General features: G+C 41.0%; 1 protein-coding gene and 1 pseudogene across 2 annotated transcripts in view; both read left to right on the forward strand.

Moving 5' to 3' along the window:
- Window positions 1-5,829: 5,829 nt before the first annotated feature.
- Window positions 5,830-6,741, forward strand: LOC308645775 (olfactory receptor 7E24-like; the record flags this gene model as incomplete). Its single annotated transcript, XM_081288189.1, has 1 exon — window positions 5,830-6,741. The coding sequence occupies exon 1, from the start codon at window positions 5,854-5,856 to the stop codon at window positions 6,739-6,741; it is 888 nt and encodes a 295-aa protein (XP_081144315.1). The 5' UTR covers window positions 5,830-5,853.
- Window positions 6,742-16,041: 9,300 nt separating this feature from the next.
- LOC308645792 (olfactory receptor 7E24-like) overlaps window positions 16,042-26,684 on the forward strand; it is a 36,070-nt pseudogene continuing 25,427 nt past the window's right edge. The window contains exon 1 of the transcript in view: window positions 16,042-16,850. The product of the transcript in view is annotated as an olfactory receptor 7E24-like (transcript). The remainder of the gene's footprint in view (window positions 16,851-26,684) is intronic.

Here is a 26,684-nt window from a genome sequence, read left to right on the forward strand (position 1 = left end):
CTAAAAAACAAATGCAGAATGTCTTCTTTGATATAAGGGGGGTGACTCAAAACAGAGCAGGGAGGAAGAGCATGAGAAGAAGATTACCATTAAATAGGGACATGGGAATGGGAGAGAGAAGGGGAATTGCACAGAAGATGGTAGGAGACCCTCATTGTTATGCAAAATTACATATAAGATGGTGTGAGGGGGAAGAAAAGAGAGAGAGAGAGAGAGAGAAATGTGTCACAGTAGATTGGGTAGAAAGAAGGGAGGGGAGGGGAAGGGGGATAGGAAGAGCAGCACAATGCAATAGACACTAGCATGGCCCTATGTATAAATGTGGCTGTATAACCAATGTGATCCTGCAATCTGTACACGTGGAAAAATAAGATTAAGATTACGTACCCCATTTGAATCAAATGTATGATATGTCAAGATCATTGTAATGTTTTGAGCAAATAATAAAAAATTAAAAAAAAAGAAATAAAATAGCCAATTATTAGTAAGAATATTTCCTGAGCTTCTGACTGTGACGGTATATGATTGGACTAAGGTCCTCTGCATCTCCTGGCATTGTTCAGTCCTCCTGATCCCTCAGTGCTTGGTTGTAATTTGAATGTCATCTTTGGTTAGTGTTGGATGCCAACTGCAATAGTTGATTGCCTTCCTAATACTCATTATAAGAATATTGAAAATTCTGATTTCTCCTAAGAACATTTTCTCCTTAATCTTGCCTTTTCTCATACAGTTTCAATACAAAGAGGTGTTTTATTTACTTTTGGATTGCATCTTGGTTCAAGTGTGTTGCATTTACCTAGAAGGTGCAGTGGCCTCTGTGGTTGTGCAGTGGGCTCTTGTACTATGAATACTTCAGTTGAGCCAGAGAAACAGAGTCCTTACACCACCATCAAGGAGGCTGCCAGCAGAACAGGTTGTTCTCAGGGCCCAAGGCACCTGAGGGCAATGCAGGCTGGAAAATAGAACAGAATTAAATCTAGTTGTGGAAATGCCTCCTCCCTGAGCATGATTTATTTGGATGACTCTCTCCTCAACATGCTTCACAATAGAGTGGTGGTTGCTGGGTTGGGGTGGGAGAAATGGTGAATTTTTTTTCACCTGGGTGCAAAGTTTAAATTTCAGAAGATAGAAAATATCTGGATTTGGATGATGGTGATTATGGCACAACAATGTGATTGCAATTTTGTCACTAAAGAGTGTACTTAATGTGGTTCAAGTGATATTTGTTTGCATTGATATTTTATCCCAATAAAATGAACATTAATCACAGATGTCTCTTTAAGGAACACAGAAATGAAAAAAAAAATAAATAGAATATGTAAACTTTTTACTAATTAGAGTTAGGGCCAGAAACTTATGTGGACATTCAATTTCATTTGTCTTCCCCATTAATGACGGGGAATCCTTAGAGATGGGGATTTCATGGACCAATTAGTCTAATTGCAAGCTCTGTGTATTGATCTTCTAAGGTCCTATATTAGTGCACAATTAGCCTGTGCCTGCTGCCCTTTAGTGGATGGTTCTTGTCCAGTGAGCTGCATGGCTGTGTCTCCTCCTGGGATTTTCTGCATCAGGAAGCTCCTGATGACACGATCTCTTCCTGTGGACACAGTTTCTCCTTCCCTGGGCTCCACACTTGGTAGGGCCTTAGGATCAGCACTTCTTGGTCATGACCCTGCAGGGAGGCAGTGTGACCCAGTAAGTACAGAGTGGGCCATGGAAGTGGGAAGGACTGGGGAAGTAGTGTTACCTCAGCACAGGGACAAACACCACAGAGTAGCCACATGGGAGGACACCACATGCATGTTCAACTTGGGATTGTGGGGTTCAAGCTTTTGTTTCAGGGGGGAGACGAGAAATCTTATGCAAACTGTGCTCTCCACCCACACTGGTTCTGATTCACACACAAATATTACCCACAACAGCACAAAATGAATCCTTCAGAAGTGTTTCTTAACTTCTAAGAAAGGACTGTGATGGTGGTGATAAGATGATAAGGAGGATGACAGAAAGTGCAGGGCTTCCCAGGCTCAGGTGCTAACCAACTACCTTTTTTTTCCTTTTCATAAACAACATCCTACTTTAGTTATATGTGTCCACATTATTATTATTTTATAGAAAATGAAGCAGTGTGTTATACTTTTGTAACTTGTACTCCTTTGTTAGGTGGGAAAGAGTGCAGCCATGTTTGCACTGGGCTGTCTGGCCATGGAAATAGGGCATCACAGGAGAACCCTGGCAGGCTGTACCATCAGCAGGCAAACCAGCCATTCCTAGTCCCCGTCCTGCAGAAAGAGAGCCTTGCCCATGGTGCTCTTCCTCTTGGGATTCCTGGGGATCACAGGGCAGAGCAGGGGGGTTCCTGGTGCATGCACAATGGAAGGACATCCACATGTCACAGGAGAGGTCACAGTGGGGGAAGCTGATGGTCATTCAGATTAGATCACAATCTTGGGGCCCCTCCAGAACCTCTGTGGAGCTCCCTCCATGTTCCTCCATGCTTGAAAACAGCCCTCTCAATCCCAAAGCAAAACTAAGGTCAGGTTTGATTTTATTTCCCCCCAATACTGGAAATATTTTAAAAATGTACCTCATATTTACTACAGAGAAAATGTCTGGGCCCATACTGAACACTGTCAGGTGGGAAAGAATAAAATAATTAAATCAATCCTTTCCAGAGTCTGTCAGCCCAGTCACTGTGTCTGTTAAGCAGTCCCTGGTTTCACGGGTGTCTAGACTCAGCCCTGTCATCTGAATTCATTTCCCATTGATGCGATTACAGTGAGTAAGGATAAGTAGATACTTGGTTATTTTATGTGAATAATATGGGATATGGGAATAAAATGAGGGCATAATAAATCTGGATATTATTGGTACTGTTAGTCCTGATAGGTTAATCTTCATTCCACTCAACTAATATATCCAGTGACCTGAAGGGACTGTTTTCCTGTTTCTGGATGGGACACTTTATGTTTGCCCTTACAGATGCATGTGCTGTGCATCTGGGAGGAACGGCTTCCTTTCTTCCATTTCTTACACCCTGGAGCCTGAGTTCTACTTGGCCAGGGCGACGTCTTGAGCAAGTCTGTTGAGAATTGAAGCACCCCACCCTTTTCCCTATATTGACCAAAACGAATTTGGATGAACAGACTGTGGCCTCCTGACTGTCCTTTCATTCCTTCCAGCAGTGTCCATGGGAATAGACAAGTTCAAACAGTGTCCTTTATGTCCATGTTTTGGTCATAGGGACACTTTACTTTTATTTAGTTTCATCCACAGTAGGCAAGTGTTCAGAAATCATGGCAGAGATTTTCATGGATTTGAAGAAAAGCAACAAGGCAGAAGCTGAAGGGGCACCTAACACTGCAGCCTTCCACTGAGACCTACAGCAGGGTTTCACTTCATTCTGGCCTCCAGTGCCCTTGACCATGGCTTTCCTCCATAATGTTAATACTTAACATAATTATGAATTTTTTTTACTAAAATAACAATTTCCAAATATTCATTGGGTTCCCAATGTTGCACATGTTGTGGAGATGGTGTTATAATCTGTGTTTCCCTTAAGCAGTGAGCAAGGAGAGGAGGAGAGATTCACACACTGTGCACAAACTGGCAGTGATGCAGGTCTGAAATGTTGCCTGCCTGACTCCAGCCCAGGCCTTGGCTCTTCTGTTAGAGCCACAGTAAATAGTATTCCCTGCACAAGACCAAACTTCTTCAGGAGTCATCAAGGAAGAATATTCCTAGTCAGGGTGCAATTGCATTTCCATGATACATATTAGGATTGAGAAGATGTAGGTGATAGTGACTGTTCTTGTAGGTACCTAAATGTAGGTCATTTAGAGTAAATTTGGACACAGCTTTTGCACTGGAAATCAACCAACCATGTCCTGACAACATATTATCCAGACAGGGATTTAAGTGACAGGGAGACTGCTTTGAAATGATTGTCATACTAGTATACTACTGAATTAAACCATGATGTCCTTTCTATCACTTTGCACCAGAAAAGACTTTGCAGAAGAGAAATGTACTTCATTGAAAAATTAAAAGCTCAGCTTAATGTAAACTTGTAGATTTCATGGCCAATGGGTATTGTTTTGCAAATTACTTAGATGATTTTTTTTACCTATGTTTTAGGTAAATGTGTGAAATAAAAGTGTTTGATAGATGATTCTGACATGAAAACACAAGCAGATAATTATACCTCTGCATTTCATAACAATAAGTATGTTTCGGGAACAGGTTTGCAGGAAAATGGAATCAGGTAGAGATATTAAGACTCAAATTTCTTAGGTAATGTTTCAGATGTCTATCCAATGTTAGTCCTGGCACAATTATTATCAGATTTTTATGTTTCAATATAGGTGATGGGAATTATGGACAATAAGAGTAGGTAATATTCATGAAGAGTGTTCTATATGGCAGGATATTGTTAGACATAGGATTTCAGATCTGGTGTAAGAAAGGACCACTGAGAACTTCACATGTGGATATGCTGATATAATTGGTATTAGTCTGACATCACTGTGTATGGATATTCTAAAATATAAACAGGTAGATTTAATAATGGGAGAGAACTACGAGTTATGCCACTTGAAAGTTTTTTTTTTAAATTTCCTCATGACAATCATACAAGGTAGGTAATTATTACCTACAATTTACAAATGAGGATGTTTCCAAGAAGTTGTTACATTTTTACTTGTTATACTCTGTTTTTTACTGTATCCAATTATTTCATGTTGGGGTTTGAGTCTGCAGAGTTTAGCTCCCTCAGGCCTGACTTTTTGCAAGAGCTGTGGCTGTGATTTAGGTTAGCTGAGGCAAACCTCAGTTAGGAGGAGGAAAAGTTCTCTTCCCCTTATCGCAAGTCATAAGTTCTGCAAGGTCTGGCCAAGAGGAAGAAGCTTCCTGCATACTGGACCTGGGAACAGTACATTCGGGGATTAGATAATGTCTACAAAGAACTTTGGGAGGGTACTTATCAAATGAACAGGAACGATCTGAATTTAGCTCTGTGTACCCGCTGAGGCATGACATTTGGGCAATGTGGGTAAAGTGTTAATTGCTTGCTTTGTTAGAAGAAGAATATAAAAGGAACTTACAAATAAACCTCAGCATGCAGTTGCAATTGCTGCCTTGGCTGTGCATCCCCTGTGTCCCGGTTATTTCATGACCCTTACCCAGGGACCCGAACGCTCTAGACGTTCACAATTTCACATAGAGAAATGATAAATAATGAACCCAAGTGTACTTCACATAGCCTAAACAGGAGAATTGAAATCAATGTGTCAGGAATGGCTGACCAGAGAACCCATGAAGAAGGACTGAGAATGGAAATAAGACTTGAGTTTGGGGGCTTTCCTTGGTGCTAGATCATAAACAATGTACTTGATGGTTTGAGATAAAAAAAAAAAAACTATGAAGCACGTTTGGCAGGCCAGATAGAGTACAGAATCAAGAAAAAGAAAAAAAAAAGTAGGGCAATTTATATAACAGATATTTGGCTTAAATTATATGGGTTGATCATGGACTTCTTCTCTGCTCCTGGACTTTTAACACTTCTCAGCTCAATGCTTCTTAGGTGAGTATTGGAAGAGGGGTGAATGATGGAGAAGGTGATAATGAAAGAAAATGTAGAGACTGTATGCTTCACTACTGACAGCTATTGTTGAAGGTGTATGGACCTAAAGTGTGAGCTCCTTCCTTGTGCATATTTTAATTCAAATATTTCCAGAATGAGGAGAGCCTGTTTTTTGTATTTCTTTTTTAACACCTTTTTTGCTTTTTTTAAAAAGGTGTCCAACATACCTACAAGAACAAAATCTAACCCATGTCTCTGAATTCCATCTCATGAAACTCTCAGAGGACCCAGATCTGCAGCCCCTTCTCTCCGGACTGTTCCTGTCCATGTACCTGGTCACAGTGCTTGGGAACCTGCTCATCATTCTGGCTGTCAGCTCTGACCCCCACCTCCACACCCCCATGTACTTCTTCCTCTCCAACCTGTCCTTGGCTGACATCGGCTTCATCTCCACCACAGTCCCAAACATGATTGTAAATATTCAAACTCACAATGATGTCATCTCCTACATGGGCTGTCTGACACAGATGTCCTTTTATGCCATTTTTATTTGTATGGGTTATATGCTTCTGACTGTGATGGCCTATGACAGGTTTGTGGCCATCTGTCACCCCTTGCATTATACAGTCATTATGAACCCTCACCTCTGTGGCTTCTCAATTTTGGTATCATTTTTGCTGAGTCTCTTGGACTCTCAGCTGCACAATTTGATGATCTTACAAATTACTAGCTTCAAGGATTTGGAAATTTCTAGTTTCTTCTGTGACCCTTCTCAACTTCTGAATCTTTCCTGTTCTGACGCCTACTCTATTACTACTGGCAAGTATGTTCTTTTTGCCCTATATAGCTTTTTCCCCATCTCAGGGATCCTTTTCTCTTACTATAAAATAATTTCCTCCATTCTGAGGATCCCATCCTCAGGGGGGAAGTACAAAGCCTTCTCCACCTGTGGCTCTCACCTGGCAGTTTTTTGCCTATTTTTAGGAACAGGTACTGCAGTGTACTTTGGGTCGGCTGTATCACATTCTCACAGAGTGAATGTGGTGTCCTCAGTAATGTACACTGTGGTCACCCCCATGCTGAACCCCTTTATCTACAGCCTGAGGAACAAGGGTATCAAAGGTGCTCTTTGGAAGCTTCACAGCAGGGCAATCTAATCCCAGCTTCTGTGGTACTGGTTGCAATGTGTGTTGGAAAATGCAGCAAAGTTACATACCTGGTCCTGTTCAGATGTGCCTTATGCTAATTTCTCACCAAATTTTACAGTAGAATGGTTGGAACTCCTGTTGGCAAAGAATGTTTGGAACTTTTTTACATTGGAAAGAAAGTTTCACTTTTGTAAGATAAGGAATGGTGGAGATAGATGATAGTGATACTTTGGCAACTATACCTATATTTAATGCCACTGAGCTTTGCATTTGACAATGGTAATAATGGCAAGTTTTTTTCTTTTTTTGTAATTTAAATTGACCATAATGAATGTGGCTTTAAGAAGGTAGTATTTTCTAAGAATAAATAGAGGAAATCGATGAAATAAATAATCTTCTTTTTTAAAATTTGTTTTAATTACTGACAAACTTTTTAAAATTATTTTTTGTTGTAATTAATTATACATGATAGTAGAATGCATTTATGCACTTTGATAGATCATACATAGATGGGATATAATTTCTCATTTTTCTGAGCGTACATGTTGCAGAATCACATTGGTCATGCAGGCACATACATACATATAGTAATAATGTCTGTTTCATCCTACTATCTTTCCTATCCCCACATCCTCTCTCTTTCCCTCCCATCACTTCCCTCTAGCTAATCTAAGGTAACACTATTCTTCTCTCCCACCCCCTCACCTTATTGTGAATTAGCATCCACATATTAGAGAAAACATTCAGCCTTTGGTTTTGTGAGATTGGCTTATTTCACGTAGCATGATATTCTCCAACTCCATCCATTTACTGGCAAATGCCATAATTTCACTCTTCTTTAAGGCTTCTTTTTTACTAAAAATTACTGAAAAGCATTATTTGGTGTTCATTTTCCAAACTTTTTATTCCACCATCATTGGTAGGACAATCTTAGAGTTTGTGAGAGGCTCACCTATTTTGCCAGTCTGTTCTATGCTTTGAGCCTCCAAGGTCAAACCTGTGCCTCCAGCCTTTCTGCTTGATGGCTCCAGTTCAGTGGGCCCCATCCTGTGTTTCTTCTCACAATGGTTGTGTCTTAGGAAGTCCCTACCTGAGTGTACACAGATGTCAGCCCTGAAGATGAGGTGGGAGGCCCCTGGGTACCAGCCATGTGGAATCCACTCTCCTTAGTCATGACCACCTGAGCCAGTGTAAACAGGTAACTGCTGAGGGAGGTGAGGATGGAGGAAGGACCAACATGCAGTGTGGCTGCCAGAGGGGAGAGCGCTGCACAGTGTCAGCCATGGGGACTGAGAGTCGAGGCATGTGTGTGTTATCCATGGTGGTGAGCATGACTGAAACATCTTACAATTTATGATTTTAAAATCACTGCTGGGTACATTGCACACTAATGTGACATTTATGGTCAGTTCTACAATCAATATTGTGCTGACTCATTCATATTTAACAATATTTGAAGTTAACCAAAGACAAGGATACTTATTTTATACTCCATATATTTTTTTAATTCTTTATACCTTTATTTTATTTATTTATTTTTATGTGGTACTGAGGATTGAACCCAGGGCCTTACACATGCTAAGTGAGCACTCTACTGCTGAGCCACAACCCCAGCCCCCAAACATTTGAAAGTGATTTTTTTGTGTGTGTGGTGCTGGAGATTGAACCCACGGCCTAGTATATGTGAGGCAAGCACTCTACCAACTGGGCTATATCCCCAGTCCTTATACTCCATATTTTTTAAAGAAAAAAAAAACACAAATCCACACAGGAAGCAAATGAGAAGATGAAAGAATGATGAAACCCCTTGCAGAAAAGGGGCACATGCTGCTTTCTGGTTATGATCCACCACCCTTGATTTAGTTGTGAGGACTGGAAAGCAGTCCTCACACAGAGTTACATATCGTATCAAAAGACTTTGTCCAAAAGCCTTAAAATAAAATAAGGTTTCCCTGAAAGGAAGGTCATTACATATTCCTTACTTTTTCCAAAAGAGTAAGCTATATTTAATAGTGATCATAAACTTCCTTCTCTCTTCTCTGCTCCTGGATTTCTAACACTGCTCAGTTCAATGTCTTTAAAGTCAGTATGGAAAGAGGGGTGAATGATGGAGAAAGTAGATTCAAAGAGTATGTAGAGACTGGGCTTTTTACTATTGAGAATTATTGTTGAGAGTGGATGGACCTAAAGCGTGAGCACCTTGCTTGTGCATACTTGAATTCAAACGTTTCCAGGATGAGGGGTGCCTGTTTTATGTGTTTCTTTTTAAACACCCTCTTTCCTTGTCAAAATTGTCCAAGCAGTATACAAGTACAAAATCTAACACGTGTCTCTGATTTCAACTTATGAGCCTCCCAGAGGACCCAGTCCTGCAGCCCCTCCTCTTTGGACTGTTCCTGTGCATGTGCCTGGTCACAGTGCTTAGGACCCTGTTCCTCATCCTGGCTGCCATGTCTGACTCCCACCTCCGCACCCCCATGTACTTCTTCTTAGCTGAAGCCATGTGTGAAATGCACTGTGGATTTGAGGCACATGGCCAGTGCTGCAGGTTGACCCCTTCATAAGTACCCCTGTGTTTCATGTCTGTGTTCTTCCAGGATGAGACCCTTCTTCTTCTATGTTTGAGATTTCTGGTAGATCCCAGGACAGAGTAGTCAGTGGCATCAGTTTCACCAATATGGCTGAAACAAGAAAAAGATCTCCTATCCAGTGAGCACAAGTAATCCAGCACAGACCTCCCTGTGTCCCCCTCTGCAGGATACTTCTGCAGCTGCCAATCCCCCTCCATTCTGGTAATTAGCCCTCTCCATCTGAAGAGGAGACAAAGCAGGTCTGGGTTTCATTACTACTCAGGAATCTGGGAAGGTTGAAGATGTATCAGAGATGTGCCTGTAGACAAGACCCCTGGATTCAGCTTAAAATATTCTGATGGTTGGAAAACAGCGAAAAATATTAATGCATCAGAGCCAGAGATTCACAATTTAATTTTTACTGTTGTTGGCTATATTCATTTTCCCCTGAAACTCAGGGCAGGCTTCTTGTGTCTCTGAAACAGCAATGTCATCCAAGGTGATAATTAATTTAATACAATGTCAGTGAATCCAGATTAAGCAGAAAATGTTTGTTCCCTGTGCAACTGATATGTGATAAAGGTGTAAAATGTGGGAAAATGTTAGATAGTTATTAATAATGGAAAGGCTAATCTTCATACTATTCAACTGAGATATCTTTTTTTCAGTGAATTTTTATCTGTTCTTTTTAGAAATTCATGACAGCAGAGTTGTATTTTGACATTATATATAAATGGAGTATAAGTTATTCTAATTAGGATCCTGTTCTTGTGGTTGTGCATGATGTTGAGTTTCACTGGTGGTATATTCACATATAAACATAGAAAAGTTATGTTCCATTCATTGTGCTGTTTTTCCTATTTACTGAATTATCTTTTTGAGCTGAAATTACAGTTTTAAAATTTCCATATGTTACATTTTAATAGTTCTCTTATGTAGGTATATGCTGCATATTTGGGGTTAAATGACCATCTACCTTTCATTTGTGATTACTCAGAAACTCTACCATGGTAGGCACAGAGGTAATAAAAAGGGTAAAGGGATGATAAATATTGAATAGACCATTGGTCTGTGTGCAGATCCTGCTCTTTTCTTGCTCAGTGTGGTTCCAACACTCTGGTACTCTCCTGTCAGTACCTTCCTCCTACTTAGGAACGTCCCACAGAGCCAGAGACAAGATAGAACATTTCTTGTTTGTGTCTGTGTCAAGGATACCTGAGCCCCATACTTCTCTCTCTCTTTTTTTAATTTGTTGTTCAAAACATTGCAAAGCTCATGACATATCATCTTTCATACATTGATTCAAGTGGGTTATGAACTCCAATTTTTACCCCAAATACAAATTGCAGAATCACATTGGTTACACATCCACATTTTTACATAATGCCATATTTTCTTAACAGCATCTACAACCTTCAATTACCAAGAACAATGACAGTGATATCCATGATCCTAGGAGAAGAAAGCAGGAATGAAGAGAAGTGACCCTTGGAGGTTGGTCTGAGGCATGTTTCAGAGTTCCACATCATTCCAGTGCTGCAATGGTGCTTTGACAATCATTCTGAGCAGTACTCCCACTGTTTCTTTAATTAATGAATTCTTAATTAATAAAAAAGCTTAATGACCAAATAAAGGTCACTGAAGTATATAAATGTTATAGATCACATATTAATTTTTGTTCTTTATATTTTACCCTAATAAAAATGGACCTAAAAGCTTATGAAGCTCTAAAAAATCATAGAACTGAAAGAAGTAAATTGAGAACATAAGGTTCCTCCTAATTATAGCTAGTGTCCAAATCTTAAGTGGACCTTCATTTTCTTCTCTTCATCTTCCTGAATTAACGTTGGGAAGTCCTTAGAGATGGGTACTGCATGGAACAATTAGTCTAATTGTGAGCTCTGTGCATTGAGCTTCCAAGGTCATATATTAGACTACAATCAGTCTGTGCCTGCAGCCCTTCAGTGGATGGTTCTTGCTAGAGAGTTGCATGCCTGTGTCTCCTGCTGTGGTTCCCTATCAGAAAGCTCCCAGCATATTCATGGGAATGCTGGGCAAAGGGTCTGAGCCTTCAACGGGCACCAGGTATGGGTGTGTCTTGGCATGTGCACTTCTTTGTCATGAGCCAGCAGAAAAGCAGCATAACCTTGTAAGTGCCATTGGAGCCTTGGGATCCTGAAAAAAAAGATCCAAAGTATTGTTTTTATATCACAAGTACAAATCCCCAGTTTGAGTATCCAGATGGGAAGATCTTAAGATGATAAGTTTCATGTATGATGTTTGTGAATTTTTGTTTTTATTTTTGCTGGGATATCATATACCTTATTTATAATGTGCTTTCCACTCACACTGGTATAAGGAATAATAATAACGGAGACACAGAGACAAGATGTAGAGGCAGGAAAAGAAGTGGCCCCTTGTCCAAGTGGCCACATTTATTTATATCGATAGGTTACATTAGGTCATTAGTGCCATAACTACATATTGTTTAGAGTATCAGTAATGTTGCTTATTCTGCAGTTACATTTCAATATGCAATGTCAGGAGCTCTGTGCAGCTCTCAAGAAAGTCCCTTGTCTAAAGTTACTCTTAAGAGGGCAGATAGGAGAACCACTGCTTGATGAAAAGTTATTGTTATCTAGCAAGCAAGTTCCTTTATTTCCAGGAGCTAACGTGACTAAGATCAAGGTCGAAACTGATAAAACTCTGAACACAGAGCTTCCTCGTGAGCAACATTGCTACAGCAGCCAGGCATCCCAAGTCTTTCACACGGAAGTTTCCCAGCAGCCAGGCATTCTGTACCTTTGCACAGAAACTTCCTAGCCACCAAGCATGCCACAATCACGCAGTTTACACACTGGTTCTATTTACTACAAAAATCGACGTTCCACAGCGCAATGGGTCCTTCAAAAGTGTTTCCAAAGCTCTATGAAAGGACTGTGGTGGTGGGGAAAAGGATGGTGAGGAGGAGGACAGAAGCCAGAACACCATGAACTGAGGTGTAGGGCTTCCCAGGCTCAGGGGTGAGCAACGTGTTCTATGTCATTTCATGTGCACCATCTCACTTCAGTTATATGTGTCCACATATTATTTTGTAGAAAAAATGTAACTTGTACTCCTTTGTTAGGTGGGAAAGAGTGCAGCCTGTTTTCACTGGGCTGCCTGAGCATGGACACAGGGCATCACAGCAGAACCCTGGCAGGCTGTCCCATCAGCAGGCCAAACAGCCATTCCTCTTGCCTGTCCTTCAGAAAGAAAGCCTTGCCCATGGGCTCTTCCTTGTGAGATTCCTGGGGATCCCAGGGCAGAGCAGTGTGGGCGCCTATTGCATGCACCATGTATGAACAACCACAGGTCACAGGAGAGGTCAGTAGGGGAGGCTCATGATCATTCAGCATAGATCACGCTCTTGGGCCCCTCCAGAACCTTCCTGGGGCTCCCCACATGCTCCTCCATGCTTGAAAACAGCCTGCTGAATCTCAAAGTAAAGCTTAGGTAAGATTTAATTTCATTCTTACTTATAAAAATGGAAACATTTTTTAAATGTGCCTGAGATTTACCAGTGGTTAAGATCTGGGGATTTATGCTGAAAACTGTCAGGTGGGAAAGAATAAAAATATTTTGTGGATCCGTTTTGCAGTCTGTCAGTCCCAATCACTATGTCTGTGAAGCAGTCACTAGTTTCACTGGTGTCTAGATTCAGCCATTCACCTGAGTTGATTTCCAGTTGATGCAACTGCACTGAGTGATGACAGAATATGGGATATGTGAATAAAATCTGGTCAAATAAAACCTGAATATTATCATTATTGTTAGTCATACCTAGGTAAAGCTTAATGGTGCTCAACTAGTTTGTTAAGTGGTCAGTAGTGACAATTTTCCAATTTCTAGATGGCATGTTTTATTTTTGACCTTACAGATGTGCTGTGTATATTCAGAAGAATGTGTCACTTTTTCTATTTCTGACCCCCTGAGGCCTGTGCCCTGCTTCACACAGGGGGTCACCTAGAGCAAGTCTATTGAACCTACCCACCTTTCCTTTCCTAAATTGGTCAGAATCAATTTGGATGAACAGACTATGGCCTCCTGGCTGAACTTTCCTTCCTTCCAGCAGTGCCCACGGGAACAGAGACATGCTAAAACAGTGTCCTTCTGTGTCAATTGGAACGCTTAATTTTTATTTAATATCATGCCCAGTAGATAGAGTTTTAGAAATCATAGCAGAGATTTGCATGGTTTTGAAGAAAGGCAAGGAGGCAGAAGCTGAAGGGCACTTAACACCTCAGCCTTCCACGAGGCCCAGGTCAGAGTTTCACCTCATTCCAGCCTCCACTGCCCTTGACCATGGCTTTCCTCCACAGTGCAAATAGTTACCTAATCATGGAATTTGTTTATTGAAATCATAGTGACCAAATATTTGTTGAGTTTCAGATTTCCCTTTGATGCTGCACATGTTGTGGAGATGGTGTTATTTTCTGTGTTTCCCTTAAGCAGGGAGAGGAGGAGAGATTTGCACACTGCGCACACACTGGCAGGTGGGATGTGGGTCTGAAATGCAGCCTTCCCGACTCCAGCCCAGGGCACCAGCTCTTCTGCTGCTGCCAGAGGGAAACAGTATTCCCTGCACAAGTTGAAATTTCCTCAGGAGTCTTCAAGGACAGCACATTACTACTTGGGCATGGAGCTGCTTTTTCCTGATACATATAAGGAATTTAGAAGATGAAGGCGATTTTGACTGTTCTTGTAGGGACAGAAATCCAGGTCATTTATAGTAAATTTGGACATGCCTTTTTCATTGGAAATCAAACAACTATCCCCTGCCAACATGTTATCCAGACATTCTTATTTGTGTGACTTGGAGGGAGGCAGAAGGGCTTTGAAATGATTGCCATATTAATTTTCTAATTTAAGGAGGTCCTTTCTCCAATACTTTGCATCTGATAAAGCCTTTAAAGTAGAGAAATGTGCTTCACAGGGAGACTTCACACCACAAGTCAGTGTGAGCAGTACATTTATTGACAATTACTATTGTGTTGCCCACTAGTTAGATGAGCTCTAATTACTTTTAAGGCAATATTTAATAAGAAAGCTGTCTGGGTAGATAATGTTGACAAAGGAATAACAACAGAAAGTTACCCCGCTTCCTGACAGTAGGTGTGTTTGGGAGACAGGTTTTCAGGAAAATGGAATCATGCAGAAATACAAATTTCTTAGATAATTGTTCAAATATTTTTCTAATGTTATTCCTGAGTCAGGTGTCATCAAAATTGTATGTTTTAATATAGGTCATAGGTATTATTAACTATAATAATAGCTAATAGTTCAGAGAATGTTCTAAGTGCCAGGATATTGTTAGACTATGGTTTTCTTTTTTGTTGTAAGAAAGGACTTCACATGTAAATATGCTGATTAAATTGGTGTGGGTCTAATGTCTTAAAGTACATCCTAAAGTACCCACAGGTGTACATAATAATGAGACACAAGCATTAGTATGCAATTGGAAAGATTTAAAACATAATTTCATATATTGACCATTCTAAGCTCATGATTATTTCCCCATATTTAGAATTTGGAAATTACCCAGAAGTGTTTGCTTTATTTCCTATAATTTTTTTGTGCTATTTTCCAATTCAGTCACAGTGGGAACTGGCAAATAACAAACTTAAGTTACCGTATATGGCTTTGGGAAGAGAACTGCAGTGCATGTCTCAGGAATGGTCAGACATCCATGATGTGGCCATAGGGTGGTTAGAAAAGAGATCTGAGTCTGGGGCTTTCAATGGTGCTAAAATCTTCAACTGCAAACTTGATGGGTTGAGATTACAAACCATGAAGCAGTTTTAACAGGTCAGATGGGGAAAAAAAAGAACAAAAGAATTATTTGTACAGCAGATAATTTCCTGATATTGTATGGGTTGATACAAATATGGTTTTATAAAATTAAACTATTCAAAATGTTTCTCTTCATTTATGATTTCAATATCATCTACTTTTATCACATTGGTTGTGTTACTGTTGATTACGTGCATTTAACTCAATCGTGTCGATTGAAATCTGAAGTTCTCTAAAGACAGGAATATTTGTTTTATAATATAAATGTTTTGAACAGCAAGCTTAAAACCCAGAGGAAGGAAATGAGGAAATCAACGAATGATGAAACCCTTTGAAGATACCTGACACACCTACTGTCAGGAGTTTAGGTGGTGTCTTAAGTGGAATAAGTCAAAGAAATTTGTCTCAACTTGTTAGCAAAAAATAAGTTAAAATGGACTGGTGCTTAATTAACTTTGAAGATTATTTTTTGCTTAATAGGAAGGTTAGTACTATTTCCTGAAATTTCCTTCAAACAGTAGGCTATATTTTATTGTGATCCTGAACTTCTTCTGTCCTCTGCTCCTGGGCTTCTAATATTTCTCAGTTCAATGTCTGAAAATAGGGTGTGGAAAGAGGGGTGAATGACGGAGAGTAAAGAGAATGCAAGACAGGGTGTACACTTTTGAGAATTACATTGAAGGCATGTGGATCTCCAGTGTGAGAACAACCCTTGTGAATACTTGAATTCAAATGTACACAGAGTGAGGAGTGATTGCTGATATGTTTCTTTTCCCTTACTCTTTTTATCAAAAGATGTCTCAGTTATATAGATGCACAAAATCTAACAGATGTCTCTGAATTCCAACTCCTGAGCCTCTCAGAGGACCCAGATCTGCAGCCCTTCCTCTTTGGACTGTTCCTGTCCATGTACCTGGTCACAGTGCTTGGCAATCTGCTCATCATCCTGGCCGTCAGCTCTGACTCCCACCTCCACACCCCCATGTACTTCTTCCTCTCCAACCTGTCCTTGGCTGACATCTGCTTCATCTCCACCACAGTCCCTAAGATGATTGTGAACATCCAAACTCACAGCAGAGCCATCTCCTATGTGGGCTGCCTGACTCAGATGTCTCTTTTTACCATCTTTGCATGTATGGATTATATGCTCCTGACTGTGATGGCCTATGACCGTTTTGTGGCCATTTGTCATCCCCTGCATTATCTGGTCATAATGAACCCTCGCCTCTGTGGCTTCTTAACTTTTTTGTCATTTCTGTTCAGCCTTTTGGAATGCCAACTGCACATTTTAATGATGTTACAAATCACCAACTTCAAGGACATGGAAATTGCTAGTTTTTTCTGTGACCCTTCTGAGCTTCTCAATCTCTCCTGTTCCAACACCTTCTATAATAACTTGGTCAAGTATTTTCTTGGAGCAGTGTATGGCCTTTTCCCCATCTCAGGGATCCTTTTCTCCTACTATAAAATTGTTTCCACCATTCTGGGGATTCCATCCTCAGGGGGGAGGTACAAAGCCTTCTCCACCTGTGGGTCTCACCTGGCAGTTGTTGGCTTATTTTTAGGAACAGGTTTTGGAGTGTACCTTGGGTCAGCTGCATCATATTCTCCCAGGAAGGGTGCAGTGGCCTCTGTGATGTACACTGTGGTCACCCCCATGCTCAACCCCTTCATCTATGGCCTGAGAAACAGCGAAATTAAAAGTGTCCTGAGGAGGTGGCAGAAACAGCAGAAATGTCTCATATAGCACATGAAGAATCCAGTTGCATTGTTTGTTAGAAAATTCAGCAAAGCCAAACATTCAGTCCTTTAATCTGCACTTATAGTAATACTCAGAGCTTTAGTTTTTAGTTTTTCACATTCTTTTTATTTTTATTTTTTATTTTTTAGTGGATGGGAACCCAGTTTTTATTTGGCTACTCATCAAGGTGGACTAGGCATCAGGCCCCTCCTAGTTTGCAGGTCCCAGGGCTGAGGTGTCTTAGGGGCAGTGCCACCAGGTGTCTTAGTGAGGGAGATCTTTCCTCCCTGGTCTTCCCCCTGCTGCGCAACCTGGACTTTGCTTACTTCTTACACATGTCCTCCTTCTGGCGCCTCAGGCTTCTTGCTGCTAGGTTCCAGCCTATCACCTGTTCTTCTCATCTGCTGCCCACACTTACAGCCTTCTGCACATTGTTCACTGGTTGTATACTCCCTGGTGCCTGGGCCAGCTACATCCATTAAAACCTACCTGCCCAAAGCACAGGCACGTCATCCTCAGGCCGGTGGAGGAGCCCAAGGGCCCCTGGTCCTGAGTTCGCAAGCCAAATGCTTCTCCTTGGCAGAGGCCAGGGCCTCAGAGGCATCTTCCCTCCCCCTCGCCTAAACTGCCTCTGCAATCCCAACCTAGCCCTTAGAGTTGAGCCAAGTCTCCCCACAGCACCATCCACAGCAGAGCTCATGGTTTGGTAGTGGTCCTCCTGGAAACAGTCGTTGCCAAGCAACCACAGCCAAACTCCTGAGCCTGTGCCCTTCCAGGACTCTGATTGGCTGTGGAGTGAACTCTCTTCAGCATACATGTGTGAGGCCAATAGAATCAGAGCCTTTCCTTCCTTTTTAAAATTTTTTCTAATTAGTTTCTCACATTCTTTGTTCAATGCCTGTAGCTAATCTTTGAAGGAATGTTTGGGAATTTTTCACATTTGGAAACAATTACCACTTTGGAAAAATGAAAAATTTTGGAGCTGGATCACGGTGACAGGGTCATAAAAATACACATGTGATTAATGCTGCGCATCTATATACTTGAGAAAGGTGAAAGTGTAACTTTTTGTAGCTTAAATTTACCATAATAATACTAACATGAAAAAAGTCTTTAAAAAGAAATTGATATTAGACAAGAACCTCGTTAGTAGTTGATACAAACTGTGAACATTTATTGATGTCTATTTTCTCCTCCTCTTCTTCCTGATATGCTTCAAAACTACTTGGTAAATTGGACGCCCTAGGCATTGAGCCACCAAGTTCACACAGTAGTCAACAATCAGTCTGTGCCTCTTCTAGCCCTTCAACTTGAGGACTCCAGTCCAGTGGGCTCCATACCTGCTCTTCCTGCTGTGGACGTCTGCATCAGGAAGCTCTTAGCTGAGCTTGTGTTGGTACCTGAAGGCTGAAGTGGGGGCCACTGGACATCAGGAACTTGGGACTTTGGAGCTACCACAGAGCCCCAGTGTGAATCAGTAACTGCTGTGAGAGGCAAAGTGTGGAGGAAGGGCATTCCACAGCATTATTTCTTCATCCTCAGGAGGAGCATGCAGTTTGTCTTACCAGATGGGAGAACAAGGGCCAGATGACGAGTGATGATTCTGTGAGTTCATAGGCTTGGTTATGGTGTGAACAACAGAAAGCACATGGAAAGCCTTGTCTTATTCCCACACGGACTGTTCCTGTCACACACTGTCATCCACAAGAGGAGAGAATGTGTCCCTTTAAATGTGTGCTAAGCAATTCAAAAGATTTATGAAGGAGATGATGAGGATGAGGATGATCTTTTTGGGGGGATTACTGAGTGCCACTGCTAAACTATGTGTTATTTGTAGGTTGATTGTTCATGTGCAAAGTCTTCCCACAGCATAAGCGTCACATGATTTTATTTTAGACAGCAGGAAAGAGTACAGGTGTGTATATGAATTGTGATGGTGTTCAGATAGAACAACTGAAGCCACATTTGAAATGTAGTGTGGGTTTGAGGCACATGGCATCTTGTCAGGCCAGTGCTGGCAGGTTGTCCCCTTCAAAAACAGCAGTGGGTTGTACTTTCCTTCCTCTGCAAGATGGGCTTCCTTTTCATGTGTACTTCCCTTTGGGATTTCTGGTAGATCCCAATTCAGAGCAGTTAGTTTGTCACTTGATCCACTTCTGAAAGAATGGCTGAGATGAGACAATAATTTAAGGTCAAGTAGGCACAAATAATCCAGCACAGACCTCCCTGTTTCTGCTACTACAAGATATCCTTGAAGCTGCCACATCCTCCTGCATTTGGTCGCCAGCCCTCTCCATCTGAAGAGGAGACAAAGCAGGTCTGGACTGCATTACTAGTCAGGAATTTGAAAAATGTGCCTGCAGCTAAATCCCTTGGATTCAGCTTAAAATATTCTGGGGATGTGGCTCAATAGTGCACTGCCTGGCATGGTTCGATCCTCAGCATCACATACAAAGATGTTGTGTCAGCTGAAAACTAAAAAATAAATATTAAAAAAAAAACAGCAAAAAAGTTTAGTTCATCAGAACCTAGAGAGTCAAAATTTAATTTTGGCTGCTGTTGGCTGAACTCATTTTTTTCCCCCTCCAACACCTGGCTGTTTGCTAGGGTCTCTGAAACAGCAATGTGATCCATGGTGGTTTCCAGTGCATCCAATGTCATTGAATCCAGATTAAATAGAAAACTTTGCTCTCTGTGTGGTTGATATGTGATGAAGGTGTAAAATATGGGCAAAAATTAGATAGTTATTATTAAAATGGAAAGGCGAATGTTCATACTATTCAACTGAAATATCTTTGGATCTAAGGTTAGTGTTTTCAATTTCTATAGTGTTACATTTTCATACTCCTCTTATGTAGGTGTATGCTGAATATTTGGGGTGAAATGACCATCTCACCTTCATTTCTGATTTCTCCGAGCCTATAGACCACGTTAGACACAGGAGATGAAATAGGGCAAAATGTGTTAAGCCCTTGCTCTTTGCTCAGGTCCTGGCCTTGCTCAGTGGGGTTTCAGCACACTGGTGCTGTCCTCTGTCCCTTCCTCCACAGCAGGAATGTCCCACAGAGCCAGACACATGATTGAGTAGATCTTGTCTGTGTCTATGCCATGAACACAGGAGCCCCAGACTTCTCCTTAACAGCATTTACAACCTCCAATTACTCAAGAACAATGGCAGGTATGTACATGAGACTAGGAAAAGCAGGGTATGAATAAGAGGAAGTGACAGCAGACCCTTAGAGCTTGGTCTGAAGCATGTTTTAGAGTTTCACATTATTCCAATGCTGCAGAGTCCTTTGAGCAGTTAATTTAACATTATTAATTTAATGACTGAATGCTTAAGTAATTTAACACTATTAATTTAATGACTGAATGCTTAATTAACACTATTAATTTAATGACTGAATGCTTAATTAAAATTAAATGCTTTAATTAAAAACACTTAATGACCAAATACCTGTCACTGAAATGTATGCTTCTTATGGTTCATATAGTGATTTTTGTTATTTGTATTTTTTACCTAATAAGAATTAGACATTAAAAGGAGATGTATCTTTAAATACTAATAAAGAGAAAAAAGTAAACTGAGAACATAAGGTGCCTCCCAATTATAGCTAGGGTCCAAATCTTAAGTGGACCTTTGTTTTCTTTTCTTCATCTTCCTTCATTAATAGTAGGAAGTCCTTAGTGATGGGCATTGCATGGACCAATTAGTCTAATTGTGAGCTCTGTGTATTGAGCTTCCAAAGTCCTATGTTAGTCCACAATCAGCCTGGGCCTGTAGCATTTCACCAGATTGTTCTTGTCCAGTGCGCTGTGTGGCTGTGTCCCCTGTTGTGGTTCTGCATCAGGAGGCACCCAGCTGACAGCATATTCATGGGAATGCTGAGCACAGAGCCTGAGCCTTTGTTGGGCACCAGGTATGGGTGGGTCTTGGGATGGGCACTTCTGTTTCATGACACAGCCGAGAATCAAGTAACCCAATAATTGCAGCACGGGCTCTGGGTTGTGCTAAGGATCACTGGGAGTAACATTTTCTCACCTTGACGACAAACATCACTGTTTGAGTAGCCAGATGGAAGGACATACAGAATTCTATATGAATTCATGAAGTTTTGGTTTTTATTTAAGATGAAGGTATCGGATATCTTTTTAAAAATTTATTCTTACCCCAACTGGTTCCATTTTCCATAGAAACAACCACAAATGCACAAAATACAACAATCCTTAAAATCATTTCCTAATCACTATGAAAGTGCTGTGACTGTGGTGATGGGATGATGAGGTGATGACAGAAGCCAGAGATCATGAACTGAGGTGCAGGCTGTCCAGGCTGAGGGCTGAGCAGCCTGTTCTTGTCCTGTCTTCCATTCCATGTACAGCATCCTGCTCTGCTTATGCACACCCAATTTAGTGTATTTTACAGTAAACAACAACAACAAAAAAACCATTGTATTTATGCAATTCACTTATGTTAGATGGGATAAGAGAGCAGCCTGTTTGCGTTGGGCTGTCTGACCATGGACACAGGGCATCCCAGGAGGGTCCTGGCAGGCTGTCACATGGGCAAGCCAATCAGCCATTTCACTTCCTGTCATTGCAGAAAGAGAGCTTTGCCCACAGTGCTCTTTCTTGTGGGATTCCTGGGGATAAGGGCAGAAAAATAGGGGCACCTGTTACATGCACCATGGAAGAATAGTCACAAGTCACAGGAAACGTCACAGTAGGGGAGGCTCAGAATCATTCAGCACAGGTCATACTTTAGGCCCCCTCCAGGACCTCCTTGGAGCTCACCACATGCTCCTCCATGCTTGAAAACAGCCCTCTCACTCTCAAAGCAAACCTAAGGTCAGGTGTTGTTTTCATTCCTACTCATGAAACTGGAAATATTTGTAAGATGTACTTGTATTAAGCCCTCTCGACCTGTGCTGAAAACTATCCAGTGGGAACAAATAAGCTACTTATTTCATATTATATTATTTTTGGAGAAAACACAAATCCACAACAGAAGCAAATGAGAACATCAAGAATGATGAGAAATCTTGCAGAAAATTGGAACATAATGCATTCTGTTATGCTGCATTAACTTTAATTTAGTGGCCATTAAAAGCAGTCCTTACAGTCTTCAATATCTTCTCAAAGGTTTTTATCCAAAAGCCTTAGAACAAAATGAGGTATATCAAACTGCTTCTTAATTTTCCTTATAGAACAGCCATTCCTTATTGTCTGATTTTTTTCTTAAACAGTAAGCTAAATTTCATTGTGATCACGAACTTCTTCTCTCCTTTGCTCCTGGATTTCTAATATTGCTCAGTTCAGTATCTCCAAGGTGAGTATAGACAGAGGGTGAATGATGGAGGAAGTATTGATAAAGGAGACTGGGTGAAGACTGGGTATTTCACTGCCAAACATAATTATTGAAGATTCATGGACCTAAAGTGTGAGCAACTTGCTGATTCATATTTGAATTATATTCTTTATAGAATGTGTGGTACCTGTTTTATGTTTTTCTGTTTCAAAACTTCTTTGTTTGTTTCAAAAGGTGCCCAAGAAATATACAAGCAAAAAAATCTAACATGTCTCTCTAAATTCTATCTCATGGGACTCTCAGAGGATCCAGACCTGCAGCCCCTCCTCTTTGGACTGTTCCTGTCCATGTACCTGGTCACAGTGCTTGGGAACCTGCTCATCATCCTGGTTGTCAGCTCTGACCCCCATCTCCACACCCCCATGTACTTCTTCCTCTCCAACCTGTCCCTCACTGAAATTGGTTTCATCTCCACCACGGTCCCAAACATGATTGTGAACATCCAAACTCACAGAAGAGTCATCTCCTATGGGGGTGGCTGACACAGATGTCTCTTTTTCTCCTTCTTGGTAATATGGATTATATGCTTCTGACTGTGATGGCCTATGACTGGTTTGTGGCCATCTGCCACCCACTGGATTTTCAGGTCATTATGAGCCCTCACCTCTGTGGCTTCTTAGTTTTGGGGTCATTTTGCTGTGTCTCTTGGACTGTCAGCTGCACAATTTGATGATCTTACAAATTACCAGCTTCAAGGATGTGGAAATTTCTAGTTTCTTCTGTGACTCTTCTCAACTCCTGAATCTATCTTGTTCTGACACCTTCTCTAATAACATTGCCAAGTATTATCTTGTAGCCATCTATGGCCTCTTTCCTCTCTCAGGGATCTTTTTCTCTTACTATAAAATTATTTCCTCCATTCTGAGGATCCTTTCTTCAGGTTGGAAGTGCAAAGCCTTCTCCACCTGTGAGTCTCACCTGGCAGTTGTTGGCTTATTTTTAGGAATAGCCTCTGCAGTGTACCTTGGATCAGCTGCATCACATATTCCCCAAAATGATGTGATGGCCTCAGTGATGTTCACTGTGGTCACCCCCATGCTGGACCCTTTCATCTACAGCCTGAGGAGCAGGGACATTAAAAGTGCCCTGAGGAGGCTGCAGAGTAGGGCACTCTGACCTCAGGACTGTGGTCTCTTGTGTCAATGCATGCCACAAATGCAGTAAGTGTCGATGCCCAGACCTGTGATTATGCCCTGTATGCTATTTTCTCATCAATTTTTATAGTACAATGGTTGGATCCCATGTTGGGAAGGGATATTTAGTTTTTTTTCACACCAGGAACAAGGTTTTACTTGGGTAAGATAAGAATGATGGAGATAAATAATAGTGATTGTTTTACAACTATGTCTATTTTTTAATGCCACTAAGCTATACATTTAACAATGATAATAGTGACAAGTTTTTATACTTTAAATTTACCATAATGAAAGCAACCTAAGAAGCTCCTGTTAAAAAAGGAAACAATTGAAAGAAATCAATAGTACAGATGAACTTCTTTTTTACTAAGAATTGCTGAAAAACATTAGTTGATATTCATCTGTCTTTCATGGCACTGTAGAGCCATGAAAGTGAAGAGCAAAGGCTTCTCCACCTGTGGCTCTAAGGAATTTTATGCTTTTAACCTCCAAGTAAGGAATTTTATGCTTTTGACCTCCAAGGTCATACCACAGTCAATGGGCAGCCTGTGCCTGCAGCATTTCAGCTTGATGGCTCCAGTCAGGTGGGCTGCATCCTGTGTTTCTTCTCACCCTGGTTGTGTCTTAGGAAGCCCCTACCTGAGCGTGCACAGATGTCAACCCTAAAGATGAGGTGGGAGGTGACTGGGTACCAGCCATGTGGAATCCACTCTCCTTAGTCATGACCACCTGAGCCCATGTAAATAGGTAATTGCTGAGGGAGGTGAGGATGGAGGAAGGACCAACATGCAGTGTGGCTGCCCAGAGGGGAGAGCACTGCACAGTGTCAGTCATGGGGACTGAGAGTCGAGGCATGTGTGTGACATCCACGGTGGTGGTGAGCATGGCGGCAGTCTCACTACAGTTTTTCTTTCCTCCCTCACTGATCCTTCTTACCACGCACTGTCGTCCACATGTAGGGAATGTGCTCCTTCACACTGACCTTAGCACCTTTATGAAGGTGATGAGGAGAGGGTGGATGAGTACCGCATACAAACATATGATCCTTCCATGAGAGATCCCTGAGTGCCAGGCGCTGAACTGTGTCCTATTTGTAGATTCTTAAATTCTTCTGCAAGATCCTCACCAAGTTATAAGTGCCAGGTTATTGTATTTGATAGAGTAGAGAGGATCAGATATTTTTGTAACTTGGGCTAGAAGTTTAAGTCAAATAACTGAAACTATGTGTGAAATGCACTGTGGATTTGTGACACGTGGCATCTTGGCAGGACAGAGCTAGCAGATTGTCCCTTTCACAAGCAACCCTGTTTCATTTTTCTGTCCCTTCAGAATGGGACTCTATTTTTCTATACCCTTCACTTAGGATTTCCAGTAGATCCCAGGACTAACACTTGCACTAATTCTGGAAAAGTGGCTTAAATGAGACAATGTTCTAAGGTTAAGAGGGCACAAATCAATCAGCCCAGAGTTCCCTGTGTCCCCCTCTGAAGGACACGCTTGCAGCTGCCACATCCTCCTGAATTATGGGAATCAGCCCTCTTCTTGGGAAGAAGCAAAGCACGTCATGATTTCATGACTACTCAGGGACTTGGAAGAGATTAAGACTGTATTTGGTAGGTGCCTGCAGCTAAGACCTCTGGATTCAGCTTAAAATATTGTGATGGATGGAAAACAGTGAAAAGATTAGCATCTCACACTGAGATTCATGATTTGATTTCATTTTCTGTTGTCTCAGCTGGTTCTTTGTTAAACTTGGGGCAGGTTGTTAGTGTCTCTGTTACTCAGCAATGTCATCCAAGGTGATTTCTTGTTGATACAATGTCATTGAATCCAGATTAATGAGCAAACTTGAGCTCCCTATGTGATTAATATCGGAGAAGGTATAAAATATGGGCAAATATGACCTAGATAGTTATTAATAATATGGAAATACTAATCCTCATACTATTAAAATATCTTGTGACCTAAATTTACTGGTTTCACATTTCCAAAATACCCCTCTGTAGTTATATGATGTATATTTGTTTGTTTTTTATTTTTTCTTTATTTTTTTTCTTTATTTTTTTATTGGTTGTTCACAACATTACAAAGCTCTTGACATGTCACATTTCTTACATTAGATTGAAGTGGGTTATGAACTCCCAATTTTACCCCAAATGCGGATTGCAGAATCACCTTGGTTACACATCCACAATTTTACATAATGACATATTAGTAACTGTTGTATTCTGCCACCTTTCCTATCCCCTACTATCCCCCCTCCCTTTCCCTCACATCTTCTCTCTCTACCCCATCTACTGTAATTCATTTCTCTCCTTGTTTATTTTTCCATTAACCTCACAACCTCTTATATGTAATTTTGTATAGCAATGAGGGTCTCCCTTCATTTCCATGCAATTTCCCTTTTCTCTCTCTTTCCCTCCCATCTCATGTCTCTGTTTAAAGTTAATCTTTTCTTCCTGCTCTTCCTCCCTACTCTGTTTATAGTTGCTCTCATTATATCAAAGAAGACATTTGGTATTTGTTTTTTAGGGATTGGCTAGCTTCACTAAGCATAATCTGCTCTAGTGCCATCCATTTCCCTGCAAATTCCATGATTTTGTCATTTTTTAGTGTTGCGTAATATTCCATGGTGTATAAATGCCACATTTTTTTATCCATTCATCTATTGAAGGGCATCTGGGTTGGTTCCACAGTCTAGCTATTGTGAATTGTGCTGCTATGAACATCGATGTGGCAGTATCCCTGTAGCATGCTCTTTTAAGGTCTTCAGGGAATAGTCTGAGAAGGGCAATAGCAGGGTCAAATGGTGGTTCCATTCCCAGCTTTCCCAGGAATCTCCAAACTGCTTTCCAAATTAGCCGCACCAATTTGCAGTCCCACCAGCAATGTACAAGTGTACCCTTTTCTCCACATCCCCGCCAGCACTTGTTGTTGTTTGACTTCATAGTGGCTGCCAATCTTACTGGAGTGAGATGGTATCTTAGGGTGGTTTTGATTTGCATTTCTCTGACTGCTAGAGATGGTGAGCATTTTTTCATGTACTTGTTGATTGATTGTATATCCTCCTCTGAGAAGTGTCTGTTCAGGTCCTTGGCCCATTTGTTGATTGGGTTATTTGTTATCTTATTGTCTAATTTTTTGAGTTCTTTGTATACTTTAGATATTAGGGCTCTATATGAAGTGTGAGGAGTAAAAATTTGTTCCCAGGATGTAGGCTCCCTATTTACCTCTCTTATTGTTTCTCTTGCTGAGAAAAAACTTTTTAGTTTAAGTAAGTCCCATTTGTTGATCCTTGTTATTAA

This window comes from Spermophilus citellus, assembly GCF_964194105.1.
Source record: "Spermophilus citellus genome assembly, chromosome: 3".
Taxonomy (NCBI): Eukaryota; Metazoa; Chordata; class Mammalia; order Rodentia; family Sciuridae; genus Spermophilus; species Spermophilus citellus.